Source organism: Phocoena phocoena, chromosome 2 (genome assembly GCF_963924675.1).
Source record: "Phocoena phocoena chromosome 2, mPhoPho1.1, whole genome shotgun sequence".
In the NCBI taxonomy this organism is placed as follows: domain Eukaryota; kingdom Metazoa; phylum Chordata; class Mammalia; order Artiodactyla; family Phocoenidae; genus Phocoena; species Phocoena phocoena.
Genome location: NC_089220.1, coordinates 36185622 through 36204163, shown reverse-complemented (window position 1 = coordinate 36204163; position 18542 = coordinate 36185622). Strand labels below are relative to the sequence as shown.

Here is an 18542-nt window from a genome sequence, read left to right as displayed (position 1 = left end):
AATCATCGATAATCTTGCTTTGAACTTAATCCTCTTACAGTTTTACATACTTTTTAATAGCTGGATGATAAAGCAGTGGTGTCCAATAGAACTTAACAAGGTCATGGAAATATTCTATGTTGCAGCCACTAGCCACATGTAGCTGTTGAGCAGTTGCAATGTGGCTTGTGTGACTGAGGAGCTTAATTTTAAATTTAATTAATTTAAATTGAAATTTAAAAAAGCCTCATGTGGCTGGTGGCTACCTATTGGACAGTGCAGCTGTATCCCATTGCTACCCAAAATGTGGTCCTCAGACCAGCAGCATTGCCATCACCTGGGAGCTTGCTAGACATGCAGAATCTCGGGTCGCTTTAGTTCTACGGAATTAGATCTGCAGTTTGACAAGATCCTCAGGTGACTTCCACGGCCCACTCGAGTTTGAGAAGCACTGATACTTGGCTGTACATTGGAGTCACATGGGGAATTTTTAAAACTATTGCCGCTTGGGCCCACCCTCAGCGACTCTGATTTAATTGGTATTAGGTGTGGCCTGGGCTGGGTTTTTTTTTTTTTTTTTTAAACATCCCCAAAGTGATTCTAATTATACAGCAAAGACTTGTGGTATTCAAACTTCGTGTGTATCCACATCACCTGGGAATTTGGTAAAAATACAGAGGCCCAGCTCTTTCTTGCTTCAGCAGGTCTGGGTCTGTGTTCTTTACTAGCCCTCCAGTGATTCTGATCTCCACATTTGGGGTTTTTAAATTCCTGATCTGGAAGATAGTTTCCCACTTTGTTGGAAGTCGTCATTTAAGCGAGAATGAAATGCCTTGCTGACTTGAAAGAAAATTGATCTACTAGATCTTTCAGTCATATGACTAAATGAGTGATTTATGAATACTTGTTTTTCACAAAGTGTGCCACTCTTGGTGTTTGCTCAGTGTTTCCCGCGTGTGATTTTTAAAATTAGTTGGTGAATTTCTGGTCTCTAAGACAAGTTTTTCTTCCCCTTTGGACCGTTAGAAGTATCATTCACATTTTGCTTTTCAGAATTGCTAGGAGTTCTGCTCACGACAGCTGGTAGCTTCACTGTCAGTTTGCCAGTTCCTTAAGGTACAAGTTGGAAAGACTCTGGATCAGAATGTTCTATAGTACGGAAGTGTCTCAGACTCAAGAAGAGCCCAACCCCTGTTCCCCACATAGCCCTCAGTCAGTCAGATGCAGCCTGTCAGCTGGGGGCAGTTGGTGTGGAGGGGTGATTTAATGGTGTCTCTGGTACATTCAGATCCCAGCCCATTCCAGACTTTAGGCTACAGGGTCAGGAGTATTGCATTTGCCGTAAGTCTGTCATGGGAGCTGGGGAAGGGAATGGATAACTAGATGAGAATTTTCCTTTTTCTTTTTAAAAATGTGCTGTTAAGTTTTATGTCAGTCAAAAAACTTAATTTTTGTGATCAGGAAACTTTTTGTATGCTAATGCAGCCAACGTTTGTTAGACCAGGAGTTTATTAGCTATTTGTTTCTGGGAAATAGGATAAGAATTGATGAGGGTTTGGGAAACATGTTAGTAAAAAACTCATTTTTCTCTGCAAAAATTAATCGCTATTAAAAACATGTCACAGAACTGTCTTCCTTCTCTGATTATCAACTTCAGTTTCAATCCTTGTGTTTCCTACAGTGAAATTGTGGGTGGAATGTGAAGTGAGTGTGGATTGCTTTTAACCTGTGATGACTTCAGGGCTTTACTAGGAAGTCAGCAGCTTTTCTGTGGCTGTCCCTGCCCAGATAATGGCAGGTCTGAAATCAAAAGTCATCAAATACGACGTGGGAAAGGCGCAATCAGCTTGTGTTTTAGTGGAGATTTAAGTAGACTCTGTGTGACCTCTCTGGCAGCAGTATATAAGAAAAAATGAGACAAAAGAGCCCAGGAAAAGAAGGCTGTCTGCGCACTAGAAGGACACAGATTTGCAGCTGGTTCTCTTAACTGAGGACTTGTCCTAGTAGGAAGCTGTGATCCTGCTACGTTGTGCGGAAACAGCTCGAGAACCAGGGCTCTCCGGGGGCACCCCTTTCCGATGAACTTTAGAGGGCCTTAGACACAGAGGGGCTCTCTTGGTTTCACTTAAAGCAAGAAGATAACTTCTGGGCAGACTGATGCCATGCTTGCGAGCAAGGGCTTGGAGGCCAACCCTCAATAAACAGTTTCCCTCAGTGAAGGAGCTGGAGCCTGTGAGAAACTCTCCAAAAGCCTACGGCCTGGGATGCATTCCTGTGATAGGAGTCAGCAGTGCTTAAGTTTGCCACAGTGAGCTGAGCAAGCAGAAGCTCACCTCTTTCTTATTCTCCTAACCATGGATGCAGACTCCATTGGAAGCTTGTTTCTTGTTGGTGAGCGGAGTAAAAATCAGTAGCCCGCTGGGGCTTACACGGCAGTGGGGGTGAGAAGGCATCTCTTTAAATATTCCTGGTAGGCCTAGGTGATGGCTCTAGACCAGCAGTTGAGTATCACCATGATTTAGGCAAAATTCGAAGCCTGGGAGGTACCCTAGAGGCAAGGAGAACGGGCTGGTTCCATAGATCCAGGGTGGCAAATTGAGAGAAAGGTATGGGAAAGATTGGGTCAAGAAGCATAAGACTTACTCCCAGTTCTAAGAACTGCCCGGCCTTATGTTCCTTGCTTCACGACTAGGCAAATGCTTAAATACAAAACTCAGAAAGGAGGGCACACAAAGCTGATGATAGCAGAGAATCAGGCTATCATTAGAGAATTAGGCCCTTTACAGGTGTTGACTGTATCCAGTATATATTCACTAGGTGGGGAGGGGAGGTTTCTTCCCTTTTGAGGAAGGCGGAGGCTTGGAAAGGCATGGACTGGTGGAATTTGGTGTTTTGAAATGAATGCTGTCTGACCTTGTCTTTCCCTTTGGCTGTGTACCTAGTGTGTGTCAGTTCCTGGAGCTGTGTCAAAGCCCAGAAGGTGGCTTTGGAGGGGGCCCTGGCCAGTACCCACACCTTGCGCCCACGTACGCAGCAGTCAACGCGCTGTGCATCATTGGCACCGAAGAGGCCTATGATGTCATTAACAGGTACAGTCAAAGCCAGCAGGACTGGACACCCAGCTGGGCTCCCGCCTGCTGACAGTGCACTGACCATCGCCATCTCCTGCCTCTCTCCTGTTCATTTCTCAGAGAGAAGCTTCTCCAGTATTTGTACTCGCTGAAGCAACCCGATGGCTCTTTTCTCATGCACGTTGGAGGTGAGGTGGACGTGAGGTGAGTGGGGTTTTTCTCAGGCAGCTGCGTCAGCAGATTCTCGGGTTTATCTTCCATCAGAGATGCCAAGCCCGGGGAACAACACTGGGAAGCTGCTGCCTTGTCTCAGCGAATGACATGCAGAGTAAAGTGTCAGTGACACAGTTCATAATCACTGCAAATACGATACAGATGTCCTCAGGGGTCACTGTCACTTGACTTCTTTTATGTAAATGCCAAAATATGAGTAACACAGAAATAAAATCAAATGCTTTTGTTTTAAAAATGAAAAATACATTTGTTTGGTATGAAAGGATATACTGTAAGATGTAACTGTATACTGTGATATAATCTTTCATCTCTGTGGCATGGGAATGGGAGACATTTTCTGAATGAATTTGATGAAATCCTGAGAATGTTTAACAACTGTGTGAGAATTGCTTTGGGTGGTGCAGAAACCCATAGGGGCCAGTAGGGTGTATGACAAACAGTTGCATGAACTGATGGAACCAGCTGGCTCAAAATGATCATTTTTCTCAAGAATTACAAGTACCTAGCAAGTAGTTTACTCACCTGGCAGGAGGTTGCCTATGAAGCATATAGGGAATTCACTGAATTAGTCAGTACTCAAAGGCAGTGTGGATCATTGAGATTTTATACCAGATTATTATTCTTTAGTCTGATAAATACATTTTTTATGAGCTTTCTATATCAAAGCCATCTTATTGCCTATTTATATTTTCCTCTACACAAGTTGATTAATATTCTGGCTTAACTATTGGTTTGAAAGTATAGGGGAAGAAAAAAACATGAAAGTTGTGGAGCACAAAACACGTTGCAGATAAAAGTAGGTAACCAGGCTGCAAAGACCTTCAGTGAAGGATATTCTTCGGTCTGCAAGTAGCCTAGGTATCTGGAAACCTAGGTACCTGGAGAACTGTCTCTCTACTCCCAATGCTTCTGACACGAAATGTCAGGGTGTTTTTTCCTCGTATTAAACAGTTCTGACCCTAACTACCCAGAGTTAGCACAGACATCACAGGTTAAGGGCTCAGTCCCACAAGACTGCCCCCATCTCAGACAGTGGTCACAAGTAGTGGGTACCCACACTTCTGCCTGACTTGGCTACAAACCAGGGGTTCCTACGACCCCCTTCTCATTTCAGTAATTTGCTAGGAGAGCTCAGAATACTCAGGAGAATTTTTTACTGTTTAACTAGTTTATTATAAAGGATGTCATAAAGGATACAAATGAACAGCCACATGAAGGGGTATATAGGGTGAGGGCTGGAAATGTCCAAGCGTAGGGACTTATGTCCCCATGACGTTGGGATGTGCCACCCTCCCAGCAGGCACAGGGGTGCGTCCACAGCCCAGAAGCTCCCCAGACTCCTTCATCTAGGGTTTTTATGGAGGCTCCACTATGTAGGCATGATTGATGAACTCATCGGCCACTGGGTGATTAACTCAGTCTTCTGGAGAGTGGGCCTGAAAGTTCCAACCCTCGAATCCCATGGTTGGTGCCTCTGGTAACCAGCCCCCATCCTCCAGGAGTCACCTCATTAGCATAAACTCAGGTGTGGTCGAAGGGCGCATTTTATGAATAACAAGACTCTCCTATCGCCCATCAGTCAGGATATTCCACGGGTTTTATGAGCTCTGTGCTGAGGAGAAGACCAAATACATATTTCTTCTTATATCACAGTATCCCGGTATCTGTTGTTAAAAGATAAATGGAGGCCTATTAGCAATTCTGTGAATTTATTTGAGCAAAGATTGATTTGAATGAGGCAGCATCCCATCTAGTGCACAGAAAGGAGCCCTGAGGAGCTGTACAAAATGAGAAACTTTTATGGGTAGAAGGGAGCAGGGACAAGGAAGTTAAACCAGGCAAAAAAGCGGGTTGGCTATGTCCACCAGGCAGATTCCCTCACCGGTGCTGGTCAGGTGATTCCTGATTGACAGGTTTAAGATTCCATTTCTGGGAGGGCAGAAACCATAATGAGGTCCCGGTTTGGCAATGTGGAGTTTAGCACAAGGGACTCCCTTTTGGGCCTGTGGTCTTGTTTTTACACTGTGTATGCCAGTGAAGCCAATATAACTATTGAGGAAAACAGTATTGTGTTGACATCTAAAGAAAAAAGTTAAAAAATGTTTTCCCCTTCTTGTTTTGTTGTTTTTTTTTTTTTGCCGTACGTGGGCCTCTCACCGTTGTGGCCTCTCCCGTTGCGGAGCACAGGCTCCGGACGCGCAGGCTCAGCGGCCATGGCTCACGGGCCCAGCCGCTCCGCGGCATGTGGGATCTTCCCGGACCGGGGCACGAACCCATGTCTCCTGCATCGGCAGGCAGACTCTCAACCACTGTGCCACCAGAGAAGCCCTGTTTTCCCCCCTCTTGGTCACTACATTTTCATCCTGTTCTACAAGTACTCCAAATTTAGCTTTTTAAAGTTTCCTGAGATTATAGGTGAAAGCAAAGAAACCCTGGAGAGATTGCTTTGGCATTTTATCACATACCTTTTTCAGATATGATTACTCTCTAACTTTTTCGTTCTGGCGCCGGTTTCCTTCTGTTTTCTTTTTTTTTTCTGCAAGAGGTGTCCATTGAATTCTGGAGTTCAAAGAGACCCAATAATTGGTTTTTTGTTTGTTTGTTTTTTTACTCACAAATAACCTGTGTATGTTTATTTTGTATTTATTAATTTTTATTAGTTATCCATTTTATACAGATCAGTGTATACATGTCAATCCCAATCGCCCAATTCATCACACCACCACCACCACCCCTCTGCCGCTTTCCCCTCTTGGTGTCCATACGTTTGTTCTCTACATCTGTGTCTTAATTTCTGCTCTGCAAACTGGTTCATCTGTACCATTTTCTAGGTTCCACATATATGCGTTAATATACGATATTTGTTTTTCTCTTTTCTGACTTACTTCACTCTGTATGACAGTCTCTAGATGCATCCACGTCTCTACACATGACCCAATTTCGTTCCTTTTTATGGCTGAGTAATATTCCATTCTATATATGTACCACATCTTCTTTATCCATTTGTCTGTTGATGGGTATTTAGGTTGCTTTTAGGTTGCTTCCATGACCTGGCTATTGTAAATAGTGCTTCAATGAACATTGAGGTGCATGTGTCTTTTTTTAATAAATTAATTAATTTATTTATTTTTGGCTGTGTTGGGTCTTCGTTGATGTGTGTGGGCTTTAGTTGCAGTGAGCGGGGGCTACTCTTAGTTGCTGTGCACAGGCTTCTCATTGTTGTGGCTTCTCTTGTTGCGGAGCATGGGCTCTAGGCGCGCAGGCTTCAGTAGTTGTGGCACGTGGGCTCATTAGTTGTGGCCTACGGGCTCTAGAGCTCAGGTTCAGTAGTTGTGGCGCACGGGCTTAGTTGCTCCATGGCATGTGGGATTTTCCCAGACCAGGGCTCGAACCCGTGTCCCCTGCATTGGCAGGAGGATTCTTAACCACTGCGCCACCAGGGAAGCCTGCATGTGTCTTTTTGAATTATGGTTTTCTCTGGATATATGCCCAGTAGTGGGATTCCTGGGTCATATGGTAATTCTATTTTTAGTTCTTTAAGGAACCTCCGTACTGTTCTCCAAGGTGGCTGTATCAATTTACATTCCCACCAACAGTGCAAGAGGGTTCCCTTTTCTCCACACCCTCTCCAGCATTTGTTGTTTATAGATTTTCTGATGATGCCCATTCTAACTGATGTGAGGTGATACCTCACTGTAGTTTTGATTTGCATTTCTCTAATAAGTAGTGATGTTGAGCAGCTTTTCATGTGCTTCTTGGCCACCTGTATGTCTTCATTGGAGAAATGTCTATTTAGGTCTTCTGCCCATTTTTCGATTAGGTTGTTTGTTATTTTAATATTGAGCTGCATGAGCTGTTTATATATTTTGGAGATTAATCCTTTGTCTGTTGATTCATTAGCAAATATTTTCTCCCATTCTGAGGGTTGTCTTTCCATCTTGTTTATGGTTTCCTTTGCTGTGCAAAAGCTTTTAAGTTTCATTAGGTCCCATTTGTTTATTTTTGTTTTTATTTCCATTACTCTAGGAGGTGGATCAAAAAATATTTTGCTGTGATTTATGTCAAACATTCTTCCTATGTTTTCCTCTAAGAGTTTTATAGTGCCCGGTCTTACATTTAGGCCTCTAACCCATTTTGAGTTTATTTTTGTGTATGGTGTTAGGGAGTGTTCTAATTTCATTCTTTTACATGTAGCTGTCCAGTTTTCCCAGCACCACTTATTGAAGAAGCTGTCTTTTCTCCATTCTATATCCTTGCCTCCTTTGTCATAGATGAGTTGACCATAGGTGCGTGGGTTTATCTCTGGGCTTTCTGTCCTGTTCCATTGATCTATATTTCTGTTTTTGTTGTCTTGATTACTGTAGCTTTGTAGTATAGTCTGGAGTCAGGGAGTCTGATTCCTCCAGCTCCATTTTTTTCCCTCAAGACTGCTTTGGCTATTCGGGGTCTTTTGTGTCTCCATACAAATTTTAAGATTTTTTGTTCTAGTTCTGTAAAAAATGCCATTGGTAATTTGATAGGGGTTGCATTGAATCTGTAGATTGCTTTGGGTAGTATAGTCATTTTCACAATATTGATTCTTCTAATCCAAGAACATGGTATATCTCTCCATCTGTTGGTATCATCTTTAATTTCTTTCATCAGTGTCTTACAGTTTTCTACATTACAGGTCTTTTGTCTCCCTAGGTAGGTTTATTCCTAGGTATTTTATTCTTTATGTGGCAATGGTAAAAGGGAGTGATTCCTTAATTTCTCTTTCAGATTTTTCATCATTAGTGTATAGGAATGCAAGAGATTTCTGTGCATTAATTTTGTATCCTGCAACTTTACCAAATCCATTGATTAGCTCTAGTAGTTTTCTGGTGGCATGTTTAGGATTCTCTATGTATAAGTATCATGTCATCTGCAAACAGTGACAGTTTTACTTCTTTTCCAATTTGTATTCCTTTTATTTCTTTTTTCTTCTCTGATTGCCATGACTAGGACTTCCAAAACTATGTTGAATAATAGTGGTGGGAGTGGACATCCTTGTCTTGTTCCTGATCTTAGAGGAAATGCTTTCACTTTTTCACCATTGAGAAGGATGTTTGCTGTGGGTTTGTCATATATGGCCTTTATTATGTTTAAGTAGGTTCCCTTTATGCCCACTTTCCGGAGAGTTTTTTTCATAAATGGGTGTTGAATTTTGTCAGAAACTTTTTCTGCATCTATTGAGATGATCATATGGTTTTTATTCTTCAATTTGTTAATATGGTGTATCACATTGATTGATTTGCATATATTGAAGAATCCTTGCATCTCTGTGATAAATCCCACTTGACCATGATGTATGATTCCTTTTAATGTGTTGTTGGATTCTGTTTGCTAGTATTTTGTTGAGGATTTTTGCATCTATATTTATCAGTGATATTGGTCTGTAATTTTCTTTTTTGTAGTATCTTTGTCTGCTTTTGGTATCAGGGTGATGGTGGCCTCATAGAATGAATTTGGGAGTTTTCCTTCCTCTGCAATTTTTTGGAAGAGTTTGAGAAGGATGGGTGTTAGCTCTTCTCTAAATGTTTGATAGATTTTACCTGTAAAGCCATCTGGTCCTGGACTTTCGTTTGTTGGAAGATTTTAAATCATAGTTTCAATTTCATTACTTGCGATTGGTCTGTTCATATTTTCTATTTCTTCCTGGTTCAGTGTTGGAAGGTTATACCTTTCTAAGAATTTGTCCATTTCTTCCAGGTTGTCTGTTTTATTGGCATAATGCTGCTTGTAGTAGTCTCTTATGATGCTTTGTATTTCTGCAGTGTCTGTTGTAACTTCTCCTTTTTCATTTCTAATTTTATTGATTTGAGTCCTCTCCCTCTTGATGAGTCTGACTAATGGTTTATCAATTTTGTTTATCTTCTCAAAGAACCAGCTTTTAGTTTTATTGATCTTTGCTATTGTTTTCTTTGTTTCTATTTCATTTATTTCTGCTCTGGTCTTTATGATTTCTTTCCTTCTGCTAACTTTGCGTTTTGTTTGTTCTTCTTTCTCTAGCTCCTTTAGGTGTAATGTTAGATTGTTTATTTGAGATTTTTCTTGTTTCTTGGGGTAGGCTTGTATAGCTATAAACTTCCCTCTTAGAACTGCTTTTGCTGCATCCCATAGGTTTTGGATTGTCGTTATTTTCTTTTTTTTTTTTTTTTGTGGTACGTGGGCCTCTCACTGTTGTGTCCTCTCCCGTTGCGGAGCACAGGCTCCGGATGCGCAGGCTCAGCAGCCGTGGCTCACGGACCCAGCCGCTCCGTGGCATGTGGGATCTTCCTGGACCGGGGCACGAACCCGTGTCCCCTGCCTCAGCAGGCAGATTCTCAACCACTGTGCCACCAGGGAAGCCCGGATTGTCGTGTTTTGATTGTCATTTGTCTCTAGGTATTTTTTGATTTCCTCTTTGATTTCTCCAGTGATCTCTTGGTTATTTAATAACGTCCTGTTTAGCCTCCATGTGTTTGTGTTTTTTACGTTTTTTTCCCTGTAATTGATTTCTAATCTCATAGCGTTGTGGTCAGAAAAGACGCTTGATATGATTTCAATTTTCTTAAATTTACTGACGCTTGATTTGTGACCCAAGATGTGATCTATCCTGGAGAATGTTCCGTGCACACTTGAGAAGAAAGTGTAATCTGCTGGTTTTGGATGGAATGTCCTATAAATATCAATTAAATCTATCTAGTGTATTGTGTCATTTAAAGCTTGTGTTTCCTTATTTATTTTCATTTTGGATGATCTGTCCATTGGTGTAAGTGAGGTGTTAAAGTCCCCCACTGTTATTGTGTTACTGTCAATTTCCTCTTTTATAGCTGTTAGCAGTTGCCTTATGTATTGAGGTGCACCTATGTCGGGTGCATATATATTTATAATTGTTATATCTTCTTCTTGGATTGATCCCTTGATCATTATGTAGTGTCCTTCCTTGTCTCTTGTAACATTCTTTATTTTAAAGTTTATTTTATCTGATATAAGTATTGCTACTCCAGCTTTCTTTTGATTTCACATGACATTTGCATGGAATATCTTTTTCCATACCCGTACTTTCAGTCTGTATGTGTCCCTAGGTCTGAAGTGGGTCTCTTGTAGACAGCATATATTTGGGTCTTGTTTTTGTATCCATTCAGCAAGCCTGTGTCTTTTGGTTGGAGCATTTAATCCATTCACGTTTAAGGTAATTATCAATATGTATGTTCCTATGACCATTTTCTTAATTGTTTTCGGTTTGTTTTTGTAGGTCCTTTTCTTCTCTTGTGTTTCCCACTTAGAGAAGTTCCTTTAGCATTTGTTGTAGAGCTGGTTTGGTGGTGCGGAATTCTCTTAGCTTTTGCTTGTCTGTAAAGCTTTTGATTTCTTCATCGAATCTGAATGAGATCCTTGCTGGGTAGAGTAATCTTTGTTGTAGGTTCTTCCTTTTCATCACTTCAAGTATATCATGCCACTCCTTTCTGGCTTGTAGAGTTTCTGCTGAGAAATCAGCTGTTAACCTTATGGGCATTCCCTTGTATGTTATTTGTCGTTTTTCCCTTGCTACTCTCAGTAATTTTTCTTTGTCTTTAATTTTTACCAATTTGATTACTATGTGTCTTGGCGTGTTTCTTCTTGCGTTTATCCTGTATGGGACTCTCTGCACTTCCTGCACTTGGGTGGCTATTTTCTTTCCCATGTTAGGGAAGTTTTCAACTATAATCTCTTCAAATATTTTCTCGGGTCCTTTCTCTCTTCTCCTTCTGGGACCCCTATAATGTGAATGTTGTTGCGTTTAATGTTGTCCCAGAGGTCTCTTGGGCTGTCTTCATTTCTTTTCATTCTTTTTTCTTTATTCTGTTCCCCAGCAGTGAATTCCACCATTCTGTCTTCCAGGTCACTTATCCGTTCTTCTGCCTCAGTTATTCTGCTATTGATTCCTTCTAGTGTAGTTTTCATTTCAGTTATTGTATTGTTTATCTCTGTTTGTTTGTTCTTTAATTCTTCTAGGTCTTTGTTAAACATTTCTTGCATCTTTCTCGACCTTTGCCTCCGTTCTTTTTCCGAGGTCCTGGATCATCTTCACTATCATTATTCTGAATTCTTTTTCTGGAAGATTGCCTATCTCCATTTCATTTAGTTGTTTTTCTGGGGTTTTATCTTGTTCATTCATCTGGTACATAGCCCTCTGCTTTTTCATCTTCTCTGTCTTTCTCTCCTTCTGTTTTCTTATTCATATCTGCTAGACATAAAAAATGTTTGTTTCACTGAAGAGCACTGTAGCCATATTCTTCCTCTACCTGAGCTCCTCTGGTAATGTTCTGCCATTCGAGCCATGCTTTTCATTTACAGAGGATTAAAGATGCGAATGATGGATGAAACCTAGCAGGTCTCATGCAGTTTCCCTGCTTTGTGTGGTTTCTAGTGCCCCAGTTCCATCATGTTTCACTTTGTCTTCCTTTAATTGTCTTTGCCTGGAAGCATCAGCAGTTACTCCTGAGTGCTGTTGAGTGGATTGACCTGAAGAGAAGCAGCAGTTGATGGGGACAGTTTGGCATCTGGAGGCTAGCTTGTCTCATTCTGGGTTAGGCAGAACTGGTCTCTTGATCTTTCAGGTCTGTCACAACTCCTTCCAGTTTCTGAGATGAGCTTATTCCGGCATTCACAGCTCCTGTGGACTGCCACTAATCCAGTTGCAATGAACTCATAGCAAGCACCATTTTTTTCTCAGTTCTTAAAAAAGGAGCAGTTATGTACTCCTGACCTCCTAATCTAGGTTATATAACCGGAAGCATTCTGGGCGGGTAGTGGGGAGATAGGGACCCAGCATTTGCAAAAGTTTTGGCGACAGAGCATAGAATGTGTTCAGGAAAGGAGAAGTTCAGTGTGGCTGAAGTGCAGAGGCCTGGTGGGCAGGGGGAGAAATGAAGCTGGACAGCCAGGCTGGGAATAGCCCGAGGGGCCCCGAAGCCTCCTTGAGAAGGCTGGAGTTTATTTTAAGGGTAGTGGGAAGCCACTGACAAGTTTTAAGTAGGGAGTGACACAATCTGATTTGTATTTTATTAGAAGTTCTGTAGTTACAGTGAACAGATTGTAGTGTTTTAGTGAAAATGCTCTGGTTTCAGGGCTAGAGGGAGACTGACCCAGGTTAATGGTGACTTGGATTTGGGTAACAGCAGAGAGGATGGAGAGTAGTGGACAAATCTGAGAGATGTGATGACTGGATAGAGGGAGAGAGGAAGAAGATGCTCGAAAAAGGTGTGTTTTGTTCGCTCCCGGTCTACGTGTGAGATCTGGCAGCAGGTCTCAGTTCTTCCATTTATGAGGCGACCGCCCTGTGTTCGCCGCCTCCCTACCTCAGAGGTTATGTTCGGATTCAAGAGCAAATACCTCTGAAGCCCTTTGAGAGGCTTGAGACCTGAGAGCAGTTAGGTCAGGCTTTTGAATTTAGCTTATGCTAGATAGTAACATTTGGCAGAAAGGATTCTTTATGCTTCTGATGCCTGCTGGTATAACTCAGCCTCTGCTGTGCCTTTGGCCGGCGTGAGCAGGCTGATAAAAATGCTGGGAGGAGAAGAATGCCTGTGGCTCACTGGAAAGCCCCAGTACACTTGGCTTAGTGTTATGTCCATACTGAACAATACGGAAGCTGGACCCTTCTCTCTCCTCCCTTTTATATTACTTAGGAGCCCTTAGAAAAAGGATCTGTAAACAGAATTAGAACAAACTGGTTTTGTCTTCAACATAAAACAGAGCTGAGATGTCGGATGTTTGAAAAGACCCTGGAAGGGAAGAAAAGACAGTTTGTAGACGTGTTCCATAATATAGGGATCAGCTGAAATAAAAGGTGTCCTGAGAAGAATTAGGGCTGGCAGAATGGAATGGCAAGAATTATTCCAAATCATGTAGGATAACATGGGGGGGAAAAGAAAAAGACATGTTCTTTCTTTTCCCTTTAAAGAGTGTGTGTGTATGTGTGTGTGTGTACTGGTGGGATGCTTGAAATCAAAACCCTTTTCTTGCTCTAGAAGCCTAAGGAATGGATCTGAGTGGGCTCATACATTTCAGTCCCTCTTGCCTGGTCTAAGCAGCCAGTGTGGTCTGGCGGCCTGCTTTGGAGTTGTGTCTGTTTGGAAAAGATACAGTTAACCTTTAACTTGTCCATGCCGTAAACAGACAAGTCCTGGATCTAAAAACAGTACTGACAACTGAATGAGCACATCAGAAATACCTGAATGACAGCATGGAGTTTTGGGAGCCGTTGTAGGTCTTTGAAAGAAGAGCTGAATTCACTGTCGACAGGAATTGTTATGGCTGTTATTTCATCTGGTGTAGATTTGACCATGTGGAGGTAGGGAGAATAGAATGTCATGTTCTTTCACTGAGGCTGTGCCATGAGCAACTCTGTTGAAATAGAATGTCAGAGCTCCTGGTTGGAGACCCAGGAGGACCAACCATGGGCTTGGAGTGAGGCCAGGCAGTGATTACAGCTTATGAGGCAGAGAGCAATCCGTCCAAAAAGTTCAGTGAGCCTTGTTCAAGCTCCTCCTTAAAGCTTAACACTTCCCCCTCTATTTCTGTCCTTCCAGAAGTGCATACTGTGCCGCGTCAGTAGCTTCTCTGACCAACATCATCACTCCAGACCTGTTTGAGGGCACTGCAGAATGGATCGCAAGGTGAGAGAAGCTGGGATTTGTCCTGCCTCTTAGACAGCAGGCGGTCAAGACTTCTGAAAAATAAAGTGCAGAAGGACCAGAGAAGGGAATATAAAATTACAAGAGATGTCTGGGTTGAAGGATTGTGCATTTCAAAAATACTTTAAAAGTTTTCTTTTCTTCCAAACTTTCTTTAATGTGATTGGCAAGGATCAAAACCTTGCGTAAACAGTATTGGTCAGAGTCTAAATGGAGTTCAGCCAGTTTGGAGAGCAATTTGGAAATATCTCAAAGATACCCTTGCTGATGACCCCAAAATTCCACTTCTCCAGAAACTCACACCACATGCATGAGAGAGACAAACATAGGACTTGTTTATAATAGTAAAACGCTGGAAACAGATTAAATGTTCACAAGCGCAAGATGGATAGGTGAGTTGTGGTGTAGTCATATTGAAATATAATATAGCAATTAAAGTGAATGAACTAGAGCTACATGTATCAATACGGGTGAATCTCAAAAACACTGTTGAGGAAAAAAAAGGATGTTAAAGAAAACATGCAGATCACATTTGCTTAAAATTTGAAAACATGCAAAACAATTCTATACTGTTTATGGGAAGAATCACATGTAGTAATATAGAAACATGCTGGGAAGGATAAACACCAAATTCAGGATGGTGCTTACTTCGGGTGAGAAAGTAAAGAAAATGAGATTAAGGGAGGTCTGTACTTCTCCTCAGGAGACTTCAGTTGTATCTGTAATTGTTTGTTTAAAATAAAAAACCCTGAAATGCATATGGCTAAATCAAAGCTAGGTGTTAGGTACATGTATGTTCTATATATTATTTGCTATACTTTTGTGGATCCTTCAAATTATTTCATAATTTTAAGAAAAGGTATAGTAGATTTATATATATTATTGAGGAATTATATCCAAGCTGTATTTTATTTTTTTACATTTAAATTTTTATCAAAGTAGTACTTACTACTATGAAAATACAATTTTCAGCTAAACCAAATGAGATACTATGATCATATTTACTTTTTTTTTTTTTTTTTTTGCTGTATGTGGGCCTCTCACTGCTGCGGCCTCTCCCGTTGCGGAGCACAGGCTCTGGACGCGCAGGCTCAGCGGTCATGGCTCACGGGCCCAGCCGCTCCGCGGCATGTGGGATCTTCCCGGACCACGGCACGAACCCGTGTCCCCTGCATCGGCAGGCGGACTCTCAACCACTGCGCCACCAGGGAAGCCCCATATTTACTTTTTTGTATGACTTTTACTTTCCTGGAATTAATTATTACCTCTTAATTCCCGAATTTTCCGCCAGAGCTATAAAATTATTCTCAATACAGTTAAACACTTCAGGTAATGTATCAGTTCTCTTTGTGTGTGTGTGTGTGTGTGTGTGTGTGTGTGTGTGTGTGTGTGTGTGTGTATGTGCGTGTGCACGTGCGTTTTGAGTTATCCCTCCTGGGGCCTCTGCCCTCCTGCTTCAGACTGGACAGATTGCTCTCAGCTTGCTGCACAGCAGGCATCCAGCAGCTTCCTTTCAGCAGGAAATTCACTTCACTTCTCTGCTTTGTTAAAGCCCCATCCTCCTTTTTCCTGGTTTACTCACTCATTTTAATGAATCACATATCGTATTCCAACAGATCCCCAATAAGAGAACTTCGGCGGTACGTTTTAAAGATTTTCATGTATTTTTATTCTAGTCTCCCACTTGATTTATGTTTATTTGGTTAGAGACTTCTAAATTGGAAGCTGGATCAATTGTATTCCTTCAGAATTTTTAAGCACTGCTCCATTATCTTCTGGCTACCAGTGTCATTGTTAGAAAGGCTGATAATAATGGTAACCAGCATTTACTGAGGATTTGGTATGTAATAATAGTAAGAGAGCAATAGTTTAAAGATTGAGAGTATGTAGCCTTTTGCTCTGGACTACCTGGGTTTGGTTCTTTTTTATACTTTCTGTTTTTCTCAGTTGAGATTTCCCGTCTTTTCATTCATTACAAGTGTATTTTTCTTCACTAAGGTAAATATAAAATTATAATATCTACTTTAAAATTCTTGCCTGGTCATTTCAACATCTGGCTGTCTTGGAGTTGACATGTCTCACTTGCCTGAGTGTCTATGTCAAGTAATATTCGGACTGTACCCTGGACATTGTGATGTTATATTGCAGAGATTGGATTCTGTTAGATTGCTTTAAAGAGTGTTGGTATTTTTCCTTTAGCAGGCAATCAACTTGGTTAGACACACCTGCAGTGGGCAGGGGCTCAGGTCTTGGATCAGTTCTTGGTCAGAAGCTGCTTTCAGTTTGCTCAATGCATGTGTGATTCAGGGTCAGGTAAAATTTTAAGCAAAGTTTAAACATGGAATTTGGGTTTTCCTTCTCTGGCTCTCCTCTTTCTGGGATTCCTCCTCAATTACTGTCAGCCTGGTTCTTCTTGCCAGAAATATGGTGGGCCTTCTGTTAGCTTCAGCTGCCTTCCCCTCACCTGCTGCTGCCACTGTTAGGTGACTGTAGCCATCCTCAGGGCAAATCAGGAAGAAAAAAATTGGGTGGGGGAGGGGAGGGACGGACTGCTCCAACTTTCAAATCCCCAGCTTTTTTCAGTTTGCTGAGCCCTCAGGAAGTTGTTTTCGTGTGTTTTGTCCAGATTATATAGTTATTTGCAGGATTGGTTTGTTAGGCCCTTAACTAGATGTGAAATTCTGACTGCCTGGGTTTGAAGCCCAGTTTTGTCATTTATTAGCTTTGTGCCTTGGACAAATTAACTTCTCCATGCCATAGTTTCCCTATATAGCAAATGATGGGATATTGAATATGACATTAAGCTAAAATACAAAGAAATTAAGTGACCAAAACCTGTTAGGGTAACCACTGTGCTTTACTGCCTCCCAATCTACTGTATTCCCAATCCATTGTTGCTTTTGTTTTGTTTCTCTTATTCTTGCTGTTTGAAAAATTCATGATGATGAACCATGATATGGATTTCTTTTTTTTTTTTTTTTTTTTTTGCAGTACGTGGGCTTCCCACTGCTGTGGCCTCTCCTGCTGCGGAGCACAGGCTCTGGACGCGCAGGCTCAGCGGCCATGGCTCACGGGCCCAGCCGCTCCGCGGTATGTGGGATCTTCCCGGACCGGGGCACGAGCTCATGTCCCCTGCATCGGCAGGCGGACTCTCAACCACTGCGCCACCAGGGAAGCCCTGGATTTCTTTTTGCATTCATTGTGCTGGGCACTCAGCAGTTATCTTCAATCTAGAATTGCATGTGCTTTACTTCCAAGAAATTTTATTATTTCTTTGATAACTTCTTCCCCTCCATTTTCTTTGTTTGCTCTTTTTATAACATCCAATAAGTGGAATTGGTCTTCTAATTTTTCAAAAATTTTTTGCCTATCTTTCATCTCTTGAGCTTTCTAAGAGATTCCCTTACTGTTTATCTTCTAATCCCTCTGTTGAGTTTTTATTTCTGCAGTTCTGTTTTAACTTTTAATCTCCATTTATAAAGAATACTTCCTTTTTATATTCTCTTCTGTTCTTGTATCAGGGATATTTGTCCTTGCAGTGTTTTTATTTTGTATATAATATTTTATCTAAAGATATAACTTAAAGTTTACTTCTGCTCCCTACATTATTTCCTCCAATTTATTTTTGTTTATTTGTCTTATTTTTGTTTCATGTTTTACATAAAAGTCTCTTTCACGTAAGAGACTTTGCTCAAATGTCTGGTGTTCATATTTAAGTGTCAGGTGCTAAAAAAACTGTGTGTGCCACGGTGGGCTGGGATGCAGCCATTCATGGGGGAATTCTCATATATCAATATCTGTAGGGTTTTTCCCTTAGGCTTATCCATTTCCCTAGGGAAGAATCTTCCAGATTCCTGGTTGGGGTATGAAGTTAGCGGCCAGCTTTGTGAAATACTAACAGGGAAAGGGGTTGAGGGTGCTTGTGCTCAGATCTTAGACTCGCTTAATCCCCCTGCTCAGTACAGGGCCTCCACCTGCTCTCAGCTGTGCTGGAAATCCTGGAATTCAGTTCCTCTTCATTCAGCCCCTGAAACCTCCCATCTTCTGCTGGGTACCTGGAGGTGTAGCTGATTCTCTTATAAATTTACCACCAGTCAACTTGGTTCAAACTCATCCCACTTTAGGGGTACCTTGTGTCCCCCGGCTTGTCATCGGAACATATCACCTTGCTTTCTATTTCTTCTTCCCTCCTTTCCTCCCAGGGCTGGTGTAGGTTTGTCGGTTCTGTTAAGTCAGTTACGTCTTACCTCTCTCCTTTTCCAGCTTTCACAATTTTGTTATCTCCTGTCTGTATTCATATCCTCTCCTATTCTCTTTACCCTTGTGGGTTTATCCTTTTTTAAAATTCCTTTACTTTCATTTTACTGAACTCTTGTGTTCAATCAGTTATATTTAACTAGAAGATACTCCCAAAGAATTTTACTAAATTGCTCTCATGCATGTAAAAACAGGGATGGAAAGTGTAATATGTAAATAAATGTATATTGTGTGTGTGTGCATGCGTGTATGTGTGGAGAGAAAGAGGGACTGAGACATAGAAACTCAGCTGGTGAGAGGAACTAGGAGGCCAGGCTCA

General features: G+C 41.6%; 1 protein-coding gene across 1 annotated transcript in view; it reads left to right on the top strand.

Moving 5' to 3' along the window:
* FNTB (farnesyltransferase, CAAX box, subunit beta) overlaps positions 1-18542 on the top strand; it is an 83902-nt gene that overhangs the window by 47366 nt on the left and 17994 nt on the right. Inside the window, exons 5-7 of the mRNA XM_065871234.1 lie at positions 2922-3068; positions 3171-3254; positions 13862-13948. Of these exons, the coding sequence (XP_065727306.1) occupies positions 2922-3068; positions 3171-3254; positions 13862-13948 (318 nt within the window). The remainder of the gene's footprint in view (positions 1-2921; positions 3069-3170; positions 3255-13861; positions 13949-18542) is intronic.